Consider the following 24258-nt stretch of genomic DNA (forward strand, 5'->3'; position numbering starts at 1 on the left):
ACACACTGTAACAAACCTCCTCCTCATGTAATCTCCTTACTACTGGGATCACACACTGATAACACACTGTAACAAACCTCCTCCTCATGTAATCTTCTTACTACTGGGATCACACACTGATAACACACTGTAACAAACCTCCTCCTCATGTAATCTCCTTACTACTGGGGTCACACACTGATAACACACTGTAACAAACCTCCTCCTCATGTAATCTCCTTACTACTGGGATCACACACTGAGGAGCAGAGATCTCCACACACAACACAACAGCAGTGACTGCCCGACCAGGACCTGCCATGTATCTGTTACATCCTGGAGGTGTAGGACCTGTGATGATGTCACAATCATGTGACCCATACATGTGGGGGCGGAACTTAGCAGGACAGACAAGAATGCGGATGAAGGACCTGTGATGAGGATCATGTGACACTTCCTTTTTCTCCATGTGACTGATCACATGACTGTGACATCATGGCAGGTGGTGTAAGCACAGGGTAAGTACACGGCTCTGTACAGTCTGCAGGTGGAGGTATGTGTGTGGTCAGGAGGGGTGGGGGAGGATGTAATGACGAAAACTGTGTCCCTGTAGCAGAATGTGACCCTCCGCACAGGACACAGTTTTCTGCTTTACAGCCGGCTCCCCTTCTCTCCATTCCTTCTCCCCTCTCTCAGGGGGATGGGAACAAAGTTTCTCCGCACATCTCCCAGCCTTTCTCTCACATCCACCATTCGCTCGCTGGCTGTTCTAAAACTACAACCCTCAGCATGTCCTCACTGTATGGGCATCAGGGAGGAGTTGTAGTTCTGCAACATGTAGCTGGTGATGGTAGATATTCACCACAGGCGGGTGGGAGGAAGGCTGTGAAGAGCTCCTCTGGCTGGGAGGAGTAGTGGGCATGGAGTGAGGGGGGCCGGCTATAAGGCAGAACACTGTGTCACATTCCACTACAGGGCACAGTTTTCTTTACTACACCGGCTCTAAAGAAGAAGATTCTTTATTTCCCCATTGACCATCACATGACCCAGAACTCTTTCATGTCTTTTATCTTCTTTCTGGGACTTGTTGTACTTTTGTTGTTGTACTCCTCTTCTTCCCTTCAGGTTTCTCCATCCCAGGATCCTCTGCTGATATCTTCTGTATAAGAGAAGTTTCCTGATCAACCATGGAGAGAGACAGGAACAAGATGGCCGACAGGATAATAGACCTCACCCTAGAGATACTCTTCCGGCTTACTGGAGAGGTGAGGGATTCTGGGAGTGATGTCACATGACCTCATTCTTATCTCTGTAATTACAGATGTAGTGATGTTACCATGTCTCCATACACAGGATTACACAGTACTAAAGACATCCTCTAGTAGGCGCTGTCAGGCCACTGTGGGTAAAGAATGGGGAAGAACCGTGAGCCCGCTCCCGGAAATGGAGGAACAGAAGATCCTAGAACTCATCAACAAGATGATGGAGCTGCTGACTGGAGAGGTGACACTGCTGGGACATTATACAGTAATGGAGGGGTCTGGTGATGACTGGAGAGGTGACACTGCTGGGAATGCTGGGACATTATACAGTAATGGAGGGTCTGGTGATGACTGGAGAGGTGACACTGCTGGGAATGCTGGGACATTATACAGTAATGGAGGGGTCTGGTGATGACTGGAGAGGTGACACTGCTGGGAATGCTGGGACATTATACAGTAATGGAGGGGTCTGGTGATGACTGGAGAGGTGACACTGCTGGGAATGCTGGGACATTATACAGTAATGGAGGGGTCTGGTGATGACTGGAGAGGTGACACTGCTGGGAATGCTGGGACATTATACAGTAATGGAGGGGTCTGGTGATGACTGGAGAGGTGACACTGCTGGGAATGCTGGAACATTATACAGTAATGGGGGGGTCTGGTGATGACTGGAGAGGTGACACTGCTGGGACATTATACAGTAATGGAGGGGTCTGGTGATGACTGGAGAGGTGACACTGCTGGGACATTATAAGTAATGGAGGGGTCGGGTGATGACTGGAGAGGTGACACTGCTGGGAATGCTGGGACATTATACAGTAATGGAGGGGTCTGGTGATGACTGGAGAGGTGACACTGCTGGGAATGCTGGGACATTATACAGTAATGGAGGGGTCTGGTGATGACTGGAGAGGTGACACTGCTGGGAATGCTGGGACATTATACATTAATGGAGGGGTCTGGTGATGACTGGAGAGGTGACACTGCTGGGAATGCTGGGACATTATACAGTAATGGAGGGGTCTGGTGATGACTGGAGAGGTGACACTGCTGGGAATGCTGGAACATTATACAGTAATGGGGGGGTCTGGTGATGACTGGAGAGGTGACACTGCTGGGAATGCTGGGACATTATACAGTAATGGAGGGGTCTGGTGATGACTGGAGAGGTGACACTGCTGGGAATGCTGGGACATTATACAGTAATGGAGGGGTCTGGTGATGACTGGAGAGGTGACACTGCTGGGAATGCTGGGACATTATACAGTAATGGAGGGGTCTGGTGATGACTGGAGAGGTGACACTGCTGGGACATTATACAGTAATGGAGGGGTCTGGTGATGACTGGAGAGGTGACACTGCTGGAAATGCTGGGACATTATACAGTAATGGAGGGGTCTGGTGATGACTGGAGAGGTGACACTGCTGGGAATGCTGGGACATTATACAGTAATGGAGGGGTCTGGTGATGACTGGAGAGGTGACACTGCTGGGAATGCTGGGACATTATACAGTAATGGAGGGGTCTGGTGATGACTGGAGAGGTGACACTGCTGGGAATGCTGGGACATTATACAGTAACACCACTGGAGGGGTCGGGGTGATGACTGTATCATTATGTGTCAGGTTCCTATAAGGTGTCAGGACGTGGCGGTCTATTTCTCCATGGAGGAGTGGGAGTATGTAGAAGGACACAAGGATCAGTACAAGGATCAGGTGATGATGGAGGATCAGCAGCCCCTCACATCAGCAGGTAATAGACATGACTATATACACACGTCCTCTCATTATTTGTATGTAAAGAATGAATTCAGTCTCTGTATGTGTTCCCTACAGTCAGATCCAGTAAGAGAACAGCAGCAGAGAGGTGTCCCCGTCCTCTTCTTCCACAGGATCAGGATCAGGTAGATGGAGATATTCCCTATGATCTGTAGAAGGGCTGTGAAGCTCTTGTGTTCAGTCTTGTTTTATCCTACAGTATTATAAGCTTTATACTTGTGGAATGAGAAAGGTGGAGATGACAGGATAAAGCCGACCATAGACATTACATGTTGTCTGGATCTTCTCACAATTTTCTGGCTATGGAGACTGCTGGTTGGAATAAGGAACCAACAGGTTGGATTTATACCCATCTGATCCTTTATTTCCCCCGAGACAAACCCCAGAGGTGTCTGGCAGGAGCTGATCTCCTCCACTGACACAACCTGAAGCCTGTCTAGCCGTGGGGGATATACATGTGTATGAGAGTCCTGAGGTTGTCAATGATTCAGCTTCTAGTAGATCTCCTCCTGTGATGCCATTTTTGACCATCATGATAATAAATGATCTTTCATTCCAGGTAGCTTCTCCTACTGCCTGATGACTTTCACAATATTTCTTTCTGTGAATCAGGAAAAAGATCTGATCTATATTAATGCTACAGACATAAAGGAAGAAGAAGAGACAGATGTGAGCGGTGATGAGCAGTATAAGGAGGACATTCCTACAGGTAACCATCCTGGTGAGTAATTTATATTAATGATATTTATAGGGCACCAACATATTCCTCAGCACTTTATAATCTTGAGGATACAAGTATTGAACATTATAATAATACACGCTAAATATTCAGATTAGAGGAGTGAGGACCCTGCTCGTGAGAGCTTACAGACATGAGACAAAAGGCAAAACGTGGTATAGTCATACAGTGGTCCAGCCATGTGTTTTTAAATAGGGGAGGTTACATAAAGGAGGGTTTGGGGTATTGTATTCCAGACAACTACCATATTTTTCTTCCCCAAAACTGGGGGGGGAGGAAAAGTTGGTGCGTCTTATACCTGTCCTATCGCGGCGGTCCCTACGGCCATCAATGGCCGGGACCTGCGGCTAATACAGGACATCACCGATCGCGGTGATGCCCTGTATTAACCCTTCAGACGCGGCGATCAAAGCTGACCGCCGCGTCTCAAGGGAAAGTGACACTAACCCGGCTGTTCAGTCGGGCTGTTCGGGACCGCCGCGGTGAAATTGCGGCGTCCCGAACAGCTTACAAGACACCGGGAGGGACCTTACCTGCCTCCTCGGTGTCTGCTCCGTGCCGGGATCCCCTGCATGGCCGGCGCTCTCCTTCGTCGTCATCACGTCGTCCCGTCATCCAATAGGAGCGGTGTGCGTAGCGACTAGAGATGAGCGAACTTACAGTAAATTCGATTCGTCACGAACTTCTCGGCTCGGCAGTTGATGACTTTTCCTGCATAAATTAGTTCAGCTTTCCGGTGCTCCCGTGGGCTGGAAAAGGTGGATACAGTCCTAGGAGACTCTTTCCTAGGACTGTATCCACCTTTTCAAGCCCACCGGAGCACCTGAAAGCTGAACTAATTTACGCAGGAAAAGTCATCAACTGCCGAGCCGAGAAGTTCGTGACGAATCCAATTTACTGTAAGTTCGCTCATCTCTAGTAGCGACGTGATGGCGGCGACGGAGAGTGAGGATACCGGGCAGCAGAAACGTTCCGGAGCGACGGGGACACCCCGGGAACGCGGCGATAGCGATGGAGGGTGACGAGCGGTGACGGTCCGGAGCGGCGGGGACACGTGAGTATAACCTCCAATACCAGTGGTCTTCAACCTGCGGACCTCCAGATGTTGCAAAACTACACCTCCCAGCATGCCCGGACAGCCAACGGCTGTCCGGGCATGCTGGGAGTTGTAGTTTTGCAACATCTGAAGGTCCGCAGGTTGAAGATCACTGTCCTATACTTTACATTGTATTTGGTTCAGAATCTTTATTTTCTAGATTTTTATCCTATAAAATTAGGTGCGTCTTATGTGCCGGAGCGTCTTATATGGCGAAAAATACGGTAAACGCAGAGAAGAGTCTCAGATTCATGACGGCATTTATAATATGGATGTATAAATACAGCTGGAATGTGAACATGAAATAAACCTGTGTGAACGAGACCTATTTCTTGAAGGGGATCCAGTCTTTTCGGGGATGAGGCCACAACGTTTACACACCTGAATTTGGGGAACTTTTGCCATTCTTCTCTGCAAATCCTCTTAATCTCTGTCAGGTTGGATGGGGACCGTCGGTGGAAGCCACTTTCAGTTGTCTTTAATGATGTTTCATTGTATTTAAATCAGAGCACTGGCTGGGCCACTTACAGAGTTGTCCCTAAGATGCTCCTGTATTGTCCTGGTTGTTTGCTTAGGGTCATAGGAGAAGATTTATTAAAACCTGTACTGAGGAAGAATGGTGCAGTTGCCCATAGCAACCAATCAGATTGCTTATATAATTTTTAACCTCTTGGGGATGCAGGTTGTATGCATACGCCCGGCATCCCCGATCCTTAAAGGGGTTATCCAGCATAAGGTGATTTTAGTAGGTACCTGGCAGACAGTAATGGACATGCTTAGGAAGGATCTGCGCTTGTCTTGGGGCTAAATGGCTATGTTGTGAGATTACCATAACACTGTGGCTCTGCTTTTTGTGAACTGGTATTTCCTGTTTGAGTTTTCTTTTTTTTTTTACTACAAATCCCATAATTCCATTTCCCTCCCTCCCACACATCAGCCACCCCCACCCATTGAAACATAAATTATCTGCATCCATTGAAAAGACCTGTGGTTTTCAATCAGGGTGCCTACAGCTGTTGCATTAGTTGCAGATTGATCCCTCCACCCATTGAAGCAGACAGGCTCCCTGTCATCAGCTGACTAGTGATGTCAGATCTCGGCCGCATTGCAACCTGGGAAAAATCTGAGACAACAGTCATTTTGTATGCTGGTAAAAATAAATATTGGGGTGAAAAATCACATAAGAATTGTGAGAAAACCGTCACACACAGGTACAGACACTATATTATGGACTACACTAACTTTACAGCCCCTGTAGCATAGTCAAATAAAATAAATTCCTGGAATACCCCTTTAAGGACCCAGGGCGTATCTGTATGCCAGTGGGAATTCCAGTCCCCGTCGCTCGCCGGTTGGGAACCAGACTGGGATGCTTGCTGAAATCATTCAGCAGGCATCCCGTGATATCACCAGGGGGGTCCCCACCCCCCATATCAATGATCGGCGCAAATCGCTTGTCAACTCAGACCAGCGATTTGCGGCGATTCCGGGTCATGGATTCCGGTTCCCCTGAAGGAATAGGCGTGAGTTGGCAGAGGTGCCACCCCTCCTATCCCTGCGATTGGTCAGAAGCGACCGACCAATCGCAGAAAGTGGGTGGGGGGGGGGTAGTTAAAGGTCAGTTCCCCCAGCCTGCCTACCCATGGGTGTTCGGGCAGAGCCGTGGAACGGTGAAGCTCACCAGATCCAGTAAGGGAAATGACTTCATCCGGCGGCGGCACAGCGGTGGCGATCTGGGTAAGTGGCCGGGAGATCTGGAGGACCACAGTTTAGAATCTCTAAACTGTGGGCCTTCAGATCTTGAAAAACTACAACTTCCAGCATGCCCACACAGCCATTTGCTGTCTTGGCATGCTGGAATTTGTAGTTTTGCAACATCTGGAAGGCCACAGTTTGGAGATCACTGTGCAGTGGTCTCTAAACTGTGGCCCTCCAGATGTTGCATAACTACAAATCCCTGCATGCACGAACAGCAAACTGCTGTCTCGGCATGCTGGGAGTTGTAGTTGTGTGCCTGAAGCTGTTGCATAACTCCCAGCATGCCCTTTGGCTATCAGAGCATGCTGGGAGTTGTAGCTTTGCCACAGCTGGAGGCACACTGGTGGGGAAACACAGAGTTAGGTTAACAGAACCTAATTCAGTAATAATCCATTGAGGTAGGAATGAGTATACGGCACTCACGTTCTGCAATTCAACACGGACGCTTTATTCTTTGAGGAGCAGCAGGATTTCAGCAGTTACAAGTAAGGCAAGCAACACGTTTCACGCTACATGCGCTTCTTCATAGCTTGATACACATCTACTCGTTGTGCTGCGTTTAAATACCATTGGAGCAAGAGTTCAGGTGTGTGCTGACATCATCAGGTAACTAAGCAACCCTTGATGCTAAGTCCATTTGCTGGGTGGGTGGGAGCTACCTGGTCATAGTACAATATTTAACTCTTTATTAGACCAGGCTGCTGCAGGAAGACGCACCGATCACCTCCATGTAGCAAATACAATAATCGCACCACATCTGCACTGCTCCTATTGGTATAAAACAGTTACAATACCGATCACCTACGTGATACATAATACAAACACCAAAATACAAAACCTAAAATAGCGTAACATAAAACGCAAGACTAACGAAAAAACAAGGAGATAGTTACAAGGAAACACTCATATCATTTTTTTCATTAAAGGGGTACTCCGCCCCTAGACATCTTATCCAAAGGATAGGGGATAAGATGTCAGATGCTGGGAACCCCGGGGATCGCTGCTGCAGCACCCCGCTATCATTACTGCACAGAGCGAGATCGCTCTGCACGTAATGACGGGCGATACAGGGGCCCGCCCCCGTCAATACAAGTCTATGGGAGGGGGCGTGGTGGTCGCCACGCCCCCTGCCATAGACTTGCATTAAGGGGACGGGCCGTGATGTCTTGAGGGGCGGGGCCATGACGTCACGCTGCTCTGGCCCCTGTATCGCCCGTCATTACGCACAGAGCGAACTCGCTCTGTGCAGTAATGATGGCGGGGTGCCGCAGCGGCGATCCCCGGGGTCCCCAGCAGCGGGACCGCGGCGATCTAACATCTTATACCCTATCCTTTGGATAGGGGATAAGATGCCAGGGGCGGAGTACCCCTTTAAGTCCCAAAGGTCCTACTGCGTCGGTTTTAATTATCCATCTGGCTTCTCGCTGCATCAGCAGTCTATTCCGGTCCCCGACGTTTTGCGGGACTTTCTGTGTTTCCAATCCTGTAAATTTTATTACATTAAAATCACCTGCATGTACTTCTGGAATATGCTCAATAAACCTAGAACATCCTGACTTTGTTATAATTGATCTTTTATGTTCATGAATACGTTCGAAAAGGCAGCGAATAGCTTTACCTATGTAGAAGCGTCCACATGGGCAAACCATCGTGTATACTACATATTTGGTTCTACATGTAATACAGTCTTTTATCTGCCAGGTAACACCCCCCCTACATTAATGCACTTCGCCTCTGAGTTGACGGGACACTGGCTACAATTTCCACAACGATGGTTGCCCATGGGAACGGCTCTATCTCTATCTAACCAACTTGTTTTTTTCTTATCGCGATATTGGTTGGGACCTAAGGTGTTTTCGCTATGGTGCGGTTTCTTCGATATGAGATGAGAGGTTTTTTCGAAGCAATCTCACCAAATTTACAGGATTGGAAAAACAGAAAGTCCCGCAAAACGGCAGGGACCGGAATAGACTGCTGATGCAGCGAGAAGCCAGATGGATAATGAAAACCGACGCAGTAGGACCTTTGGGACTTAATGAAAAAAAATGATATGAGTGTTTTCTTGTAACTATCTCCTTGTTTTTTCGTTAGTCTTGCGTTTTATGTTACACTATTTTAGGTTTTGTATTTTGGTGTTTGTATTATGTATCACGTAGGTGATCGGTATTGTAACTGTTTTATACCAATAGGAGCAGTGCAGATGTAGTGCGATTGTATTTGCTACATGAAGGTAATCGGTGCTTCTTCCCGCAGCAGCCTGGGCTAATAAAGAGTTAAATATTGTACTATGACCAGGTAGCTCCCACCCACCCAGCAAATGGACTTAGCATCAAGGGTTGCTTAGTTACCTGATGATGTCAGCACACACCTGAGCTCTTGCTCCAATGGCATTTAAACGCAGCACAACGAGTAGATGTGTATCAAGCTATGAAGAAGCGCATGTAGCGTGAAACGTGTTGCTTGCCTTACTTGTAACTGCTGAAATCCTGCTGCTCCTCAAAGAATAAAGCGTCCGTGTTGAATTGCAGAACATGAGTGCCGTCTATTCATTCCTACCTCAATGGATTATTACTTATACATGCAAGTGGACTGAGCACCACACATAAGGTACGCTGGGAGCTTCATTAGCTGTGCTGTACATATAGGAATCTGGTGGCTGTACGCTGTCTGAGGGGGTCAGAATTGTGGATAAATGGTGCCAGCTTTACTCTTGTTGCCATACTGTAGAACCTAACTCAGTGTCTCCCCACCAGTGTGTCTCCAGCTGTTGCAAACTACAACTCCCAGCATGCACTGACAGACCGTACATGCTGGGAGTTGTTGTTTTGCAACAGCTGGAGAGGTTTTTGTGCACCCTCTTCTGCCCCCTAAAACATGCACACTATGTTACGCTAACATGCTGGTGTTGCCCCATACTTTTCATTTTCACAAGCGGTAAAAGGAATAAAAAAATTATAATTTGTAACACAATTTCTCCTGAGTACGGAAATACCCCATATTTGGGCGTAAAATGCTCTGCGGGCGCACAACAAGGCTCAGGAGTGAGAGCGCACTATGTACATTTGAGGCCTAAATTGGTGATTTGCACAGGGGTGGCTGATTTTATAGCGGTTCTGACATAAACGCAAAAAGGAAAACACCCTCATGTGACCCCATTTTGGAAACTATACCCCTCACGGAACATAACAAGGGGTATAGTGAGCCTTAATGGTAGGATGGTACTGTGTTCCCACCGGGACTGTTTACATGGACATCTCTGTTTTTTGTTGGGTTATATGTTTTGTTGTTTTGCACTGCCACACACTACGGGACCTGTGGGCTTGCTCACTTCCTCGGGACGCTATGCAAATTCCTCACCTAGATGCTGCTGTACCCCAGGCTTCTACTTCTCCTTTGGTGTTTTTTATGTTCTTTCCTGATTATGGCTGATTTACGTTTGATGTCATGGAATGTGAGGGGACTGGGATCTGTTAAAAAGAAATCGCTGGTTTTCTCCCATATCCGCAGGTTTAACCCACATATTGTCTGTCTCCAGGAGACCCATATGGTCCCCGATAACCTGCGGGTATTTCACAAACCGTGGATACAGTGGGCGGGGCACTCATGGTACTCTACCTACTCCCGGGGAGTTTTCCTATTAGTCCATAGGTCCTTGCGCTGGGAGGTGGATCAGACTAGGGTGGACCCCTTGGGTCGTTATGTCTTTGTGCATGCCTTCATTAATAATACGCCTTTTGTTTTATTAGTTATTTACAATCCCCCTCCGGCCACATTGGAGGTGCTGCATCAGGCGGTAACTTTCGCAGCGGGCTTTCCTCATGCTCGGGTGCTAGGCTTGGGTGACTATAATTTAACTCCGGACCCTGCGTTGGATCGCCTCCATGTGACACCCCCATTGTTTCCGCTTCCCGCTTCTACTCCTCTGGCCTCCTTCCCATCTGAGGTGGGTTGGTTAGATGTGTTCAGATGTAAATTCCCTCGCCTCTTACAATATTCATGTTTCTCCGTTGGTAGTAACTCCCTTTCACGCATTGACCTGGCGTGCTGTAACCCCTCCTTTTATGCTCTGGTCACGCATGTCTCTCTTGAGACTCGTGCTATCTCTGACCATTCTCCTTTATTGGTGGAGATATCGTTTCCCAGGAGACTTATGCCCGCAGGTGAAAGGTTCATCCCTTTTGGTTACAGTTAATTGGCCCCCATGATCGCATACCTGATCAACTTCAAAATTTCTCACTATTAATGAACCCTCGGGGTCTGCTGCCCTTCTGTGGGAAACATTTAAAGCTTATCTCCGGGGTTGCTTAAAATCGACTATTTCCTATATTAAAAGAGGGTCTGCTGCTAGGGAGACGGAGCTGGCCCGCACCTGTTCTGACTTAGAGGCTGCCTATGTAGCTGTCCCTACTGAGGAAAATAAACATGCCTGGCTCACCACTGGTCGCCAGTATATGCTTCATCTTAATGAAAAAATGAACCGCAAATTATTATTTTCCAAACAATTCTATTTTGAGCACGGTAACCAGTCCAGTAAATTGCTAGCCCACCTGGTTAAACAGAACCAGGCGCCCCCCCCGATTCTTAAGATCGCTTCAGAGACTGGTTAGTGCTCAATTCTACTCTACCCTGTATGCCTCTCAGGTACGGTACTCTTCGGAGGACTTGGCCTCCTTTTTAGACTCTATTCAGTTCCCGGTGCTGGCTGCTGACTCTGTCTCCCTCTTGGAGTCCCCTCTCACTGTGGAGGAGATATCTGATGCCATTGGTGATATGCAGTGTGGGAAGGCGCCCGGCCCCGACGGCTTACCGGTGGAGGTTTATTCCCAGTACGTTTCTTTGTTGCAATTGCCCCTGAAGGCCATGTATGACCATGCCTTTGAGGTCGGCCGCCTTCCACCCTCCTTGTATGATGCTAATGTAGTTGTCCTTTTGAAACCTGACAAGGACCCCCTCGAGTGTGGCTCTTATAGACCCATCTCTTTGGTCAATGTAGATTATAAGATTCTTACAAAAATTCTTTCCATTATACATGAGGACCAGATGGGTTTTACTCCCTGTAAATCTACCTCGTAGAACATCCGGAGGGTTCAGGTTGCGATCCAAATTGGAGGGGCTCTGGATGAGGACTGGGCATTGGCCTCTCCCGATGCAGCCAAGGCATTCGATTCTGTAGAGTGGGTTTACCTTACGGAGGTTCTGCCCCGCTTTGGCTTTGGTCCCCGTTTTATCAAATGGGTGTCCATCTTATATTCCTCTTCCCAGGCTCGTGTACTCGTTAATGGCCTCCTCTCAAAGCAGTTTGCCTTGGGGTGTCCTCTGTCGCTGCTTCTTTTTGCGGTGGCGGTGGAGCCCTTGGCCCTTCTCCTTCGCCAAGATCCACTGTACCATGGCATTACTATTGATGGGAGGGAGAATCGTCTCGGCCTCTATGCCGAATACATGGTTCTCTTTATGTCCCAGCCCAATACCACGCTTCCTCACGCTATATCTGTGATTGATAGATTTGGGTCTTTTTCTGACCTTCGCATTAATTGGACGAAGTCTACTTATATGCCTCTCCAGGAGCAACCTGGCCTCTCCTCTGTCTGTGGATTGCCGGTAGTGTCCGACTTCAAATATTTGGGTATTGTCATGCACAGGGACCCTCTTCAGGATCTCCGGGTTAATGTTCTGCCTTTTCTGAGTTACATTAAGGGTAAATTTCAGGTCTGGGGGGCTCTTCCTCTGGCTGTCCCGGGAAGAATAAATTTAGTGAAGATGATTGTTCTCCCCAAGCTTCTTTATATTCTGGAACACTCTTCTAACCCTGTCCCTATGTCTTTTTTCAAATCTCTTGATTCTTTACTCCCCTCTTTTATCTGGGGCTGGGGCAGGTCCAAACTTAAACTCTCCACTCTGCAGCGGCCCAAAGACCTAGGCGGGTATGCCCTCCATGACTTTCGAAAGTACTATTTGGCGGGACAACTGCAATATCTTCGGCACTGGGTCTCTGTGGACTCCCAGCCGAGCACGGAACTGCATCTTGCTTCCTTCCTGGGGCTCACTTCCATACGCTCCTTTTTGGAAGGCGCCCCTCCACACACCCGCAAACTCCTTCCTCTACACAGGTTGGCGCTACAGGTATGGCGTCAAGCCCAAACACTGACCTCATTTACTGACATTAAGGACGACTTCCCTCTTTGGTATAACCCTCTTTTTCCCCATTTGACGGAGGCTTTAGATCCCCCCTTTTGGTTGGCGCACGGAGTGGCCCAGGTGGGTGACATGTATCAACAGGACATATTGAAATCCTTTATACAACTCCAGACTTACTGCGGGATCCCCAGGGAGGCCTTTTTTAGATACTTACAATTTCGCCATGCCTTGCACGCTCAGTTCCCCTCCCCGAGACCTCCCATATCGGCATACCCTCTCATTGGTGTTCTCCGGTCCCAAGGGCCCCGTGGTCTCATCTCCATACTTTACACACATCTCACTAGGTCCAAGATTGCGAACACTCCTGACTCAGCGGAGGCTTATTGGAAGACATGCATTCCTTCACTCACTGCAGAGGACTGGTCTTATCCTCTCACTTAACGGTCTCCCCTGCTGCTAATAACAAATTAATTCAACTGTATTTCATCCATCATTGTTATCTTACTCTGATACGTTTACATAAAATGGGACAGTTGTCTTCCGATGCATGCCACAGATGTCATTCACATAGAGCTGACTTTTGGCATATGATATGGTTATGTCCCCTTCTACAGACATATTGGCGCTAGATTATTGATTTCATATCATCTCTCATCATTATCTCTATCCCGATCTCTATCCTGATCCCTATGGATCCTCTGATATGCCTGTTTGGTCTACTCCCTGAAGAGTGTTTGTTACGCCGAGCGCTCCGGGTCCCCGCTCCTCCCCGGAGCGCTCGCAACATCCTCGCTACTGCAGCGCCCCGGTCAGATCTACTGACCGGGTGCGCTGCGATACCGCTCCCTAGGGCGCGCGCGCGCCGGGTCTCTGCGATTTAAAGGGCCACTGCGCCACTGATTGGCGCAGTTGGTCTAATTAGTGTGTTCACCTGTGCACTCCCTATGTATACCTCACTTCCCCTGCACTCCCTCGCCGGATCTTGTTGCCATTGTGCCAGTGAAAGCGTTTCCTAGTGTGTTCCTAGCCTGTGTTCCAGACCTCCTGCCGTTGCCCCTGACTACGATCCTTGCTGCCTGCCCCGACCTTCTGCTACGTCCGACCTTGCTCTTGTCTACTCCCTTGTACCGCGCCTATCTTCAGCAGTCAGAGAGGTTGAGCCGTTGCTAGTGGATACGACCTGGTTACTACCGCCGCTGCAAGACCATCCCGCTTTGCGGCGGGCTCTGGTGAATACCAGTAGTAACTTAGAACCGGTCCACTAGCACGGTCCACGCTAATCCCTCTCTGGCACAGAGGATCCACCTCCTGCCAGCCGAATCGTGACAGTAGATCCGGCCATGGATCCCGTTGAAGTTCCACTGCCAGTTGTCGCCGACCTCACCACGGTGGTCGCCCAGCAGTCGCAACAGAGCGCAACAAGGCCACCAGCTGTCTCAACTGACCGTGATGCTACAGCAGCTACTACCACAGCTTCAGCAATCATCTCCTCCGCCAGCTCCTGCACCTCCTCCGCAGCGAGTGGCCGCTTCCGGCCTACGACTATCCTTGCCGGATAAATTTGATGGGGACTCTAAGTTTTGCCGTGGCTTTCTTTCGCAATGTTCCCTGCACTTGGAGATGATGTCGGACCAGTTTCCTACTGAAAGGTCTAAGGTGGCTTTCGTAGTCAGCCTTCTGTCTGGGAAAGCTCTGTCATGGGCCACACCGATCTGGGACCGCAATGACCCCGACACTGCCTCTGTACACTCCTTCTTCTCGGAAATTCGAAGTGTCTTTGAGGAACCTGCCCGAGCCTCTTCTGCTGAGACTGCCCTGCTGAACCTGGTCCAGGGTAATTCTTCCGTTGGCGAGTACGCCATCCAATTCCGTACTCTTGCTTCCGAATTATCCTGGAATAATGAGGCCCTCTGCGCGACCTTTAAAAAAGGCCTATCCAGCAACATTAAAGATGTTCTGGCCGCACGAGAAATTCCTGCTAACCTGCATGAACTCATTCATCTAGCCACTCGCATTGACATGCGTTTTTCCGAAAGGCGTCAGGAGCTCCGCCAGGATATGGACTTTGTTCGCACGTGGCGTTTTTTCTCCCCGGCTCCTCTCTCCTCTGGTCCTCTGCAATCCGTTCCTGTGCCTCCCGCCGTGGAGGCTATGCAAGTTGACCGGTCTCGCTTGACACCTCAAGAGAGGACACGACACCGCATGGAGAATCTTTGCCTGTACTGTGCCGGTACCGAACACTTCCTGAAGGATTGTCCTATCCGTCCTCCCCGCCTGGAAAGACGTACGCTGACTCCGCACAAAGGTGAGACAGTTCTTGATGTCAACTCTGCTTCTCCACGCCTTACTGTGCCTGTGCGGATATCTGCCTCTACCTTCTCCTTCTCTACTATGGCCTTCTTGGATTCCGGATCTGCAGGAAATTTTATTTTGGCCTCTCTCATCAACAGGTTCAACATCCCGGTGACCAGTCTCGCCAGACCCCTCTACATCAATTGTGTTAACAATGAAAGATTGGACTGTACCGTGCGTTACCGCACGGAGCCCCTCCTAATGTGCATCGGACCTCATCACGAAAAAATTGAGTTTTTGGTCCTCTCCAATTGCACTTCCGAAATTCTCCTCGGACTACCGTGGCTTCAACGCCATTCCCCAACCCTTGATTGGTCCACAGGAGAGATCAAGAGCTGGGGTACTTCTTGTTTCAAGGACTGTCTTAAACCGGTTCCCAGTACTCCCTGCCGTGACCCTGTGGGTTCCCCTGTAACCGGTCTCCCTAAGGCTTATATGGACTATGCTGACGTATTTTGCAAAAAACAAGCTGAGACTTTACCTCCTCACAGGCCTTATGACTGTCCTATTGACCTCCTCCCGGGCACTACTCCACCCCGGGGCAGAATTTATCCTCTGTCCGCCCCAGAGACTCTTGCTATGTCTGAATACATCCAGGAAAATTTAAAAAAGGGGTTTATCCGCAAATCCTCCTCTCCTGCCGGAGCTGGATTTTTCTTTGTGTCCAAAAAAGATGGCTCCCTACGTCCTTGCATTGATTACCGCGGACTTAATAAAATCACGGTAAAGAACCGCTACCCCCTACCTCTTATCTCAGAACTCTTTGATCGCCTTCAAGGTGCCCACATCTTTACCAAACTGGACTTAAGAGGTGCTTATAATCTCATCCGCATCACGGAGGGGGACGAATGGAAAACGGCATTTAACACCAGAGATGGACACTTTGAGAATCTAGTCATTCCCTTTGGCCTCTGCAACGCCCCTGCCGTCTTCCAAGACTTTGTTAATGAAATTTTTCGTGATCTCTTATATTCCTGTGTTGTTGTGTATCTGGACGATATTCTGATTTTTTCTGCCAACTTAGAAGAACATCGCCAGCATGTCCGCATGGTTCTTCAGAGACTTCGAGACAATCAACTTTATGCCAAAATGGAGAAATGTCTGTTTGAATGTCAATCTCTTCCTTTCCTAGGATACTTGGTCTCTGGCCAGGGACTACAAATGGACCCAGATAAACTCTCTGCCGTCTTAGATTGGCCACGCCCCTCCGGCCTCCGTGCTATCCAACGTTTTTTGGGGTTCGCCAATTATTACAGACAATTTATTCCACATTTTTCCACTATTGTGGCTCCTATCGTGGCTTTAACCAAGAAGAATGCCAATCCTAAGTCCTGGTCTCCCCAAGCGGAAGACGCATTTAAACGGCTCAAGTCTGCCTTTTCTTCTGCTCCCGTGCTCTCCAGACCTGACCCATCTAAACCCTTCCTATTGGAGGTTGATGCCTCCTCAGTGGGAGCTGGAGCGGTCCTTCTACAAAAAAATTCTTCCGGGCATGCTGTTCCTTGTGGTTTTTTTTCTAGGACCTTCTCTCCGGCGGAGAGGAACTACTCCATCGGGGATCGAGAACTACTGGCCATTAAATTGGCACTTGAGGAATGGAGGCATCTGCTGGAGGGATCAAAATTTCCAGTTATCATTTACACCGATCACAAGAATCTCTCCTATCTCCAGTCTGCCCAACGGCTGAATCCTCGCCAGGCCAGGTGGTCGTTGTTCTTTGCCCGTTTTAACTTTGAAATTCATTTTCGCCCTGCCGACAAGAACATTAGGGCCGATGCTCTCTCTCGTTCCTCGGATGCCTCGGAAGTAGAGGTCTCTCCGCAACACATCATTCCTCCTGACTGTCTGATCTCCACTTCTCCAGTCTCCATCAGGCAAACTCCTCCAGGGAAGACCTTCGTTTCTCCACGCCAACGTCTCGGGATTCTCAAATGGGGTCACTCCTCCCACCTCGCAGGCCATGCGGGCATCAAAAAGTCCTTGCAACTCATCTCTCGTTTCTATTGGTGGCCGACTCTGGAGACGGATGTTGTTGATTTTGTGCGGGCCTGTACTGTCTGTGCCCGGGATAAGACTCCTCGCCAGAAGCCTGCTGGTCTCCTTCATTCTCTGCCTGTCCCCGAACAGCCTTGGTCTCTGATTGATTGGTATGGACTTTATTACAGACTTACCCCCATCCCGTGGCAACACTGTTGTTTGGGTGGTCGTTGATCGATTTTCCAAGATGGCACATTTTATTCCTCTTCCTGGTCTTCCTTCAGCGCCTCAGTTGGCAAAACAATTTTTTGTACACATTTTTCGTCTTCACGGTTTGCCCACGCAGATCGTCTCGGATAGAGGCGTCCAATTCGTGTCAAAATTCTGGAGGGCTCTCTGTAAACAACTCAAGATTAAATTAAACTTCTCTTCTGCTTATCATCCTCAATCCAATGGGCAAGTAGAAAGAATTAACCAGGTCCTGGGTGACTATTTACGGCATTTTGTTTCCTCCCGCCAGGACGACTGGGCAGATCTTCTACCATGGGCCGAATTCTTGTACAACTTCAGAGTCTCTGAATCTTCTGCTAAATCCCCATTTTTCGTGGTGTACGGCCGTCACCCTCTTCCCCCCCTCCCTACTCCCTTGCCCTCTGGTTTGCCCGCTGTGGATGAAGTGACTCGTGATCTTTCCACCATATGGAAAGAGACCCAAAATTCTCTTTTACAGGCTTCATCTCGCATGAAAAAGTTTGCCGATAAGAAAAGAAGAGCTTCCCCCATTTTTGCTCCCGGAGACAAGGTATGGCTCTCCGCTAAATATGTCCGCTTCCGTGTCCCCAGTTACAAACTGGGACCACGCTATCTGGGTCCTTTCAAAATCTTGTGCCAAATTAATCCTGTCTCTTACAAACTTCTTCTTCCTCCTTCTCTTCGTATTCCCAATGCCTTTCATGTCTCTCTCCTTAAACCACTCATCATCAACCGTTTCTCTCCCAAACTTGTTTCTCCCACTCCTGTTTCCGGTTCTTCTGACATCTTCTCCGTGAAGGAGATACTGGCCTCCAAGACGGTCAGAGGGAAAAAAATTTTTTTGGTTGATTGGGAGGGCTGTGGTCCTGAAGAGAGATCCTGGGAACCTGAGGACAACATCCTAGACAAAAGTCTGGTCCTCAGGTTCTCAGGCTCCAAGAAGAGGGGGAGACCCAAGGGGGGGGGGGTACTGTTACGCCGAGCGCTCCGGGTCCCCGCTCCTCCCCGGAGCGCTCGCAACATCCTCGCTACTGCAGCGCCCCGGTCAGATCTACTGACCGGGTGCGCTGCGATACCGCTCCCTAGGGCGCACGCGCGCCGGGTCTCTGCGATTTAAAGGGCCACTGCGCCACTGATTGGCGCAGTTGGTCTAATTAGTGTGTTCACCTGTGCACTCCCTATGTATACCTCACTTCCCCTGCACTCCCTCGCCGGATCTTGTTGCCATTGTGCCAGTGAAAGCGTTTCCTAGTGTGTTCCTAGCCTGTGTTCCAGACCTCCTGCCGTTGCCCCTGACTACGATCCTTGCTGCCTGCCCCGACCTTCTGCTACGTCCGACCTTGCTCTTGTCTACTCCCTTGTACCGCGCCTATCTTCAGCAGTCAGAGAGGTTGAGCCGTTGCTAGTGGATACGACCTGGTTACTACCGCCGCTGCAAGACCATCCCGCTTTGCGGCGGGCTCTGGTGAATACCAGTAGTAACTTAGAACCGGTCCACTAGCACGGTCCATGCCAATCCCTCTCTGGCACAGAGGATCCACCTCCTGCCAGCCGAATCGTGACAGTCTTGGCAACATCACATGAGGATTTTCCTCCGGATGGCCTTGTTCTTGGCCAGAAAGGCAGTGGCCCTACGCTGGATGGACCCCACCGCCCGCCTTCCCTCTCCCAGTGGTGTAAATTAGTTATGCTATTCTCCCTTAAGAGCAGTTGGTCTTTAAACATAGGAAATGCCCTGATAAGTTCAAGGTGTAGGACACCTGGTGTGGCTCTCCCCTTACTAGGTACTCGCCCTCAGCATTCACTTCTCTAATGTCCTCTGGTGCTCTTGGATCTCCCTTCTAATTCTCATGTAACTTTTTCTTTGCCTTGCTCTTCTTGCCCCTTTTCTTGATGGCTTCTTCCCTACTTCTCTAATCTCTACGGCTGTGGGGTGGCAGTGGTACCAGCAGGTCTTCCCCGACCTCTGTGTTTTTGTAGCTGCTGATCTCTGTGACGGGTCTCTGGTCATGTCCTGCCAAGCTCTGTGGTAGTGCTTTTAGCTTAGTTTGTTCTGTTTTATGTCCTTCGGGTTGGGTTTTAGCACCTTCTGTTGCCACTCCGCACAGGCTAATTTATGTCTCTTGGTGCTCTTCTTAGATGGTAATTTTAATTTTTCTCCTTATATATCTACCATTATTCTGTCGTACGATTGACTACTGTGTGGAGTTTTTGTAAATGCTTTATTCAAACTTCAATAAAACGAGTTTAAAAAAAAAAGTGCTCTGCAGGCGAACTACAATGCTCAGAAGAGAAGGAGCGCCATTGGGCTTTTGAAGAGAGAATTTGGCTGGCTTTGAAGGCCTTCGACTTCCATTCCAAACAAATTCTCTCTCCAAAAGCCCAATGGCGCTCCTTCTCTTCTGAGCGCTCTAGAGCCCGGGGGCGCTGCTCTGCTTATCATCCCAGCGCTGCGCTGTCCCCACATCGGGGAGTTAATCATATGTCACGTGCTTCTCTTTCCCCCCCCCTCCAAATAATTATTAGCCCCTGCGCTGTACTGTACTCTTCTGTGCCCAGGCTGCAATTAAAAACTAAATAAGCTTAAACTCACCTTCTGATGTTCCCCGTTACTGGCCTCATGGTCCCTCCGCTGTGGTCCTGGGGATGAGAACGTCACAGAGCCGTCAGCATATCACCGGCCGCGGCGGTCTCTGGCCAGAGGATAGTGGGGGGTTGGACTCAGGAGGACCCCAGGACAGGCAGGGGGAGAGAAGCGGGTGGTGGAGGCGGCGGTTCATTGATTTAAAGTGCCCGGGGGAGTAGGAGAAATAGCCGATAACTTATACCGGAATATCGGTATAAGTTATTGGCTATCGGTCTTAACCTCCACAGAAAAATCGATATTGGTCGATCCCTAGTTAAAGAGACCTGGGAAAAATGAAAGAAGCGATCTGATTGGTTTCCATGGGCAACTGCACCACTCCTCCTTGTTGGAAGGTGAATCCTCAGCCCAGTCTGAGGTCCAGAGATCATGTTTTTCTTTTAGAATATTTCTGTACTTTGCTCCACTATCCCTGTCCTCACAGCTTTATGCTGCCCCCACCATGATCACTGTAGGGAAGGTATTGGGCAGGTGATGGGCAGTGCCTGGTTTCCTCCAGACATGATGCTGCCCCCACCATGATCACTGTAGGGAAGGTATTGGGCAGGTGATGGGCAGTGCCTGGTTTCCTCCAGACATGAAGCTGCCCCCACCATTATCACTGTAGGGATGGTATCGGGCAGGAGATGGGCAGTGCCTGGTTTCCTCCAGACATGATGCTGTCCCCACCATGATCACTGTAGGGATGGTATTGGGCAGGTGATGGGCAGTGCCTGGTTTCCTCCAGACATGATGCTGCCCCCACCATGATCCCTGTAGGGATGGTATTGGGCAGGTGATGGGCAGTGCCTGGTTTCCTCCAGACATGATGCTGCCCCCACCATGATCACTGTAGGGATGGTATTGGGCAGGTGATGGGCAGTACCTGGTTTCCTCCAGACATGATGCTGCCCCCACCATGATCACTGTATGGATGGTATTGGGCAGGTGATGGGCAGTGCCTGGTTTCCTCCAGACATGATGCTGCCCCCACCATGATCACTGTAGGGATGGTATTGGGAAGGTGATGGGCAGTGACTGGTTTCCTCCAGACCTGATGCTTCCTGGGCATGCTGGGAGTTGTAGCTTTGCAACAGCTGGAGGCACCCTGGTTGGAATACACTGCCTGATCTAGACAGAGCTGTGTCTTGTCCAATCAGCTAAATTTACCCCAGAGATGACCTCAGAGATGACCAAGAGGAATGGGAGGAGCCAGAGCTAAATATCAAGTGTCACAGCAAAGGGTATGAATACTTATGTCCATGGCAACATTTGTATGACAAGACAAGAGGCAGAGTAATACCTGGATCTGTTGTGTAGTGTGTGGAATATGCTGGACTTTGTAGTAATATTCCTGGGGGTGACAGAATGTAGGGTCAGATGTTATGGTAGGATGAGAGAATGTTCTATGTCAGATTCTGTTCTACACTGACTCAAAATTAATCTGTTTTATCCTTGGCAGATTCTTGTACCAGGAGATCAGAGGAGAATCTTATATCTTCATATTATAAAGCAGATGATGATATCACACAAGATACATATGAAGAACATTCCATTATCCCAGATACACCCTCAGCCCTTCACAGACAAGATCTCTCATCTCATCCTTATATACAGGTCCTATCTTCTCATTCGTCACAGACTGTTATACAAAATAAAGTTTACAGAAAGGGCTATGAACATGAAAAAGATGACACAGGAGCAAAGCCATATTTGTGTTCTCAATGTGAGACATGTACTCAGCTATTAAGTGTAAGACATGGAACTCAGAAGAAGCTATATTCATGTTCAGAATGTGGGAAACATTATAGTGAAAAATTACTTCTTGGTCTACATCAAAGGATCCACACAGGGGAGAAGCCCTTTTTATGTTCAGAATGTGGGAAATGTTTTACTCGGAAATCATACCTTACTGAGCACGAAAGGATTCACACAGGGAAAAAGCCATTTTTATGTTCGGAATGTGGGAAATGTTTTAGTAGAAAATCCCATCTCATTGATCATCAGAGAATTCACACAGGGGTGAGACCATTTTCCTGTTCAGAATGTGGGAAATGTTTCATCTATAAAACGCATCTTGTCGAACACGAAAGAATACACACGGGAGAGAAGCCGTTCTCGTGTTCAGAATGTGGGAAACGTTTTATTTCTAAATCACATCTTGGTAGACACGAAAAAACTCACACAGGGGAGAAGCCGTTTTCATGTAGCATATGTGGAAAGTCTTTTAACCAAAACTCAACTCTTATTATACATCAGAGAACTCACACAGGGGAGAAGCCATTTTCATGTACTGTGTGTGGAAAATCTTTTAACCAAAAGTCAGCTCTGACTGCACACCAGAGAACTCACACAGGAAAATCTTTTACATGACCGGAATGTGGGAAAGGCGCTACCTACAAATTACAAAAGACCAAATAATTCATATGGTGATTTAGCAATTTCCTTTTATTTATTTTTTATTTTTTTTTTAACTTATTTTACAAAAAACACAACCCTTACAGTCAAAGTCACAAGAAAAGTGGAAAACTATTAAAACGTTACTGTTGTTAGAAACAACTTTTTTCCATTTAATACTTCCATAAAAACTAAGTATTTTCCTAATATACTTCATTAAAAAATTTGATTGCTAAAGATTTGAAAAACAGGTTTTAAAAAATGGCCACTAGGGGTCTCAGTCTTTAAATTTTGCAAATGAATCCAGAAAATTTAGCCTTTTTGGTCCTTTTTTTTTTAAAAAGGACCAAAATCTATCAGGGGCCTGCAGTCTTTAAGAAGAGAAGCATTCACATGCACAGTTACACACAATACAAGGTGCTAAACTATTATTTATATGCAAAATGGTTTCTATTTGGTCATTTTATGAACTTATGTCTTGTGTATTTGCCTCACATAGGTTCTACATGGCAGCTTTAGTTACAAAGCAGTGAAAATGTAAAAATCTTAATTTTTTTTAAAAAGTTTTACTTCTGTCCGTGCACCATATAGTTTCACATGGCTGCATTAGAGTTATATAGAACAATCATGGCTGCATTAGAGTTAAATAGAGTATGCATTCAGCCAATATGCCTTGCAAATGTAAAAATGTTTGTGCAGTCCTCATGACAGTGGAGGGGGAGGAGCTTATCATGCTCCAGGGGAAACACCCCCAGCCTCTGAGAGAATTCAGAAGACTGATCAGATATACATAGATCAGAAGGTATTTTACATATTAACACATGCATATTATTATGCATACAGATCTAAGGGCACATTACTTACTTACATGTACATTACACATACAGCTCAGCTACATGCACATTACACACAGCTCTATTGTGTACACATACAGCTCAGCTACATGCACATTACACATATACAGCACTACTGTGTACACATACAGCTCAGCTACATGTACATTACACATATACAGCACTACTGTGTACACATACAGCTCAGCTACATTTACATTACACATATACAGCTCTACTGTGTACACATACAGCTCAGCTACATGCACATTACACATATACAGCTCTACTGTGTACACATACAGTACAGCTACAATCACATTACACATATACAGCTCTACTGTGTACACATACAGTACAGCTACAATCACATTACACATGTACAGCTCTACTGTGTACACATACAGCTCAGCTACATGTACATTACACATATACAGCCCTACTGTGTACACATACAGCTCAGCTACATGTACATTACACATATACAGCTCTACTGTGTACACATACAGCTCAGCTACATGCACATTACACATACAGCTCTACTGTGTACACATACAGCTCAGCTACATGCACATTACACATATACAGCTCTACTGTGTACACATACAGCTCAGCTACATGCACATTACACATATACAGCTCTACTGTGTACACATACAGCTCAGCTACATGCACATTACACATATACAGCTCTACTGTGTACATACAGCTCAGCTACATGTACATTACACATATACAGCTCTACTGTGTACACATACAGCTCAGCTACATGTACATTACACATATACAGCTCTACTGTGTACACATACAGCTCAGCTACATGTACATTACACATATACAGCTCAGCTACATGCACATTACACATATACAGCTCTACTGTGTACACATACAGCTCAGCTACATGTACATTACACATATACAGCTCTACTGTGTACACATACAGCTCAGCTACATGCACATTACACATATACAGCTCTACTGTGTACACATACAGCTCAGCTACATGTACATTACACATATACAGCACTACTGTGTACACATACAGCTCAGCTACATGTACATTACACATATAC

The 24258-nt window shown here is 47.8% G+C and overlaps 1 protein-coding gene across 2 annotated transcripts; it reads left to right on the forward strand.

The window, feature by feature from the left end:
• Positions 1-461: 461 nt before the first annotated feature.
• On the forward strand, positions 462-22860 carry LOC130297117 (oocyte zinc finger protein XlCOF7.1-like). Of its 2 annotated transcripts, none has more exons than XM_056549394.1 (7): positions 462-497; positions 1105-1244; positions 1333-1482; positions 2871-2997; positions 3081-3148; positions 3636-3744; positions 21418-22860. In XM_056549394.1, exons 2-7 carry the CDS (start codon positions 1167-1169, stop codon positions 22326-22328), a joined length of 1443 nt encoding a protein of 480 aa, XP_056405369.1. In that variant the 5' UTR covers positions 462-497; positions 1105-1166; the 3' UTR covers positions 22329-22860. The 2 variants fall into 2 exon arrangements, with proteins under 2 accessions (XP_056405369.1, XP_056405375.1); XM_056549400.1 differs by having other exon boundaries at positions 3636-3732.
• Positions 22861-24258: the final 1398 nt, after the last annotated feature.

Source organism: Hyla sarda, chromosome 1, assembly GCF_029499605.1.
Source record: "Hyla sarda isolate aHylSar1 chromosome 1, aHylSar1.hap1, whole genome shotgun sequence".
Lineage (NCBI taxonomy): Eukaryota > Metazoa > Chordata > Amphibia > Anura > Hylidae > Hyla > Hyla sarda.

Bases quoted from the DNA above. Each gene is read 5' to 3' on its own strand.
- LOC130297117 (XM_056549394.1), top strand. From the start codon at position 1,167: ATGGAGAGAGACAGGAACAAGATGGCCGACAGGATAATAGACCTCACC. The intron at 1,245-1,332 runs GTGAGGGATTCT...CTCCATACACAG, and splicing joins TCTTCCGGCTTACTGGAGAG to GATTACACAGTACTAAAGAC. The intron at 3,149-3,635 runs GTAGATGGAGAT...TCTGTGAATCAG, and splicing joins TTCCACAGGATCAGGATCAG to GAAAAAGATCTGATCTATAT.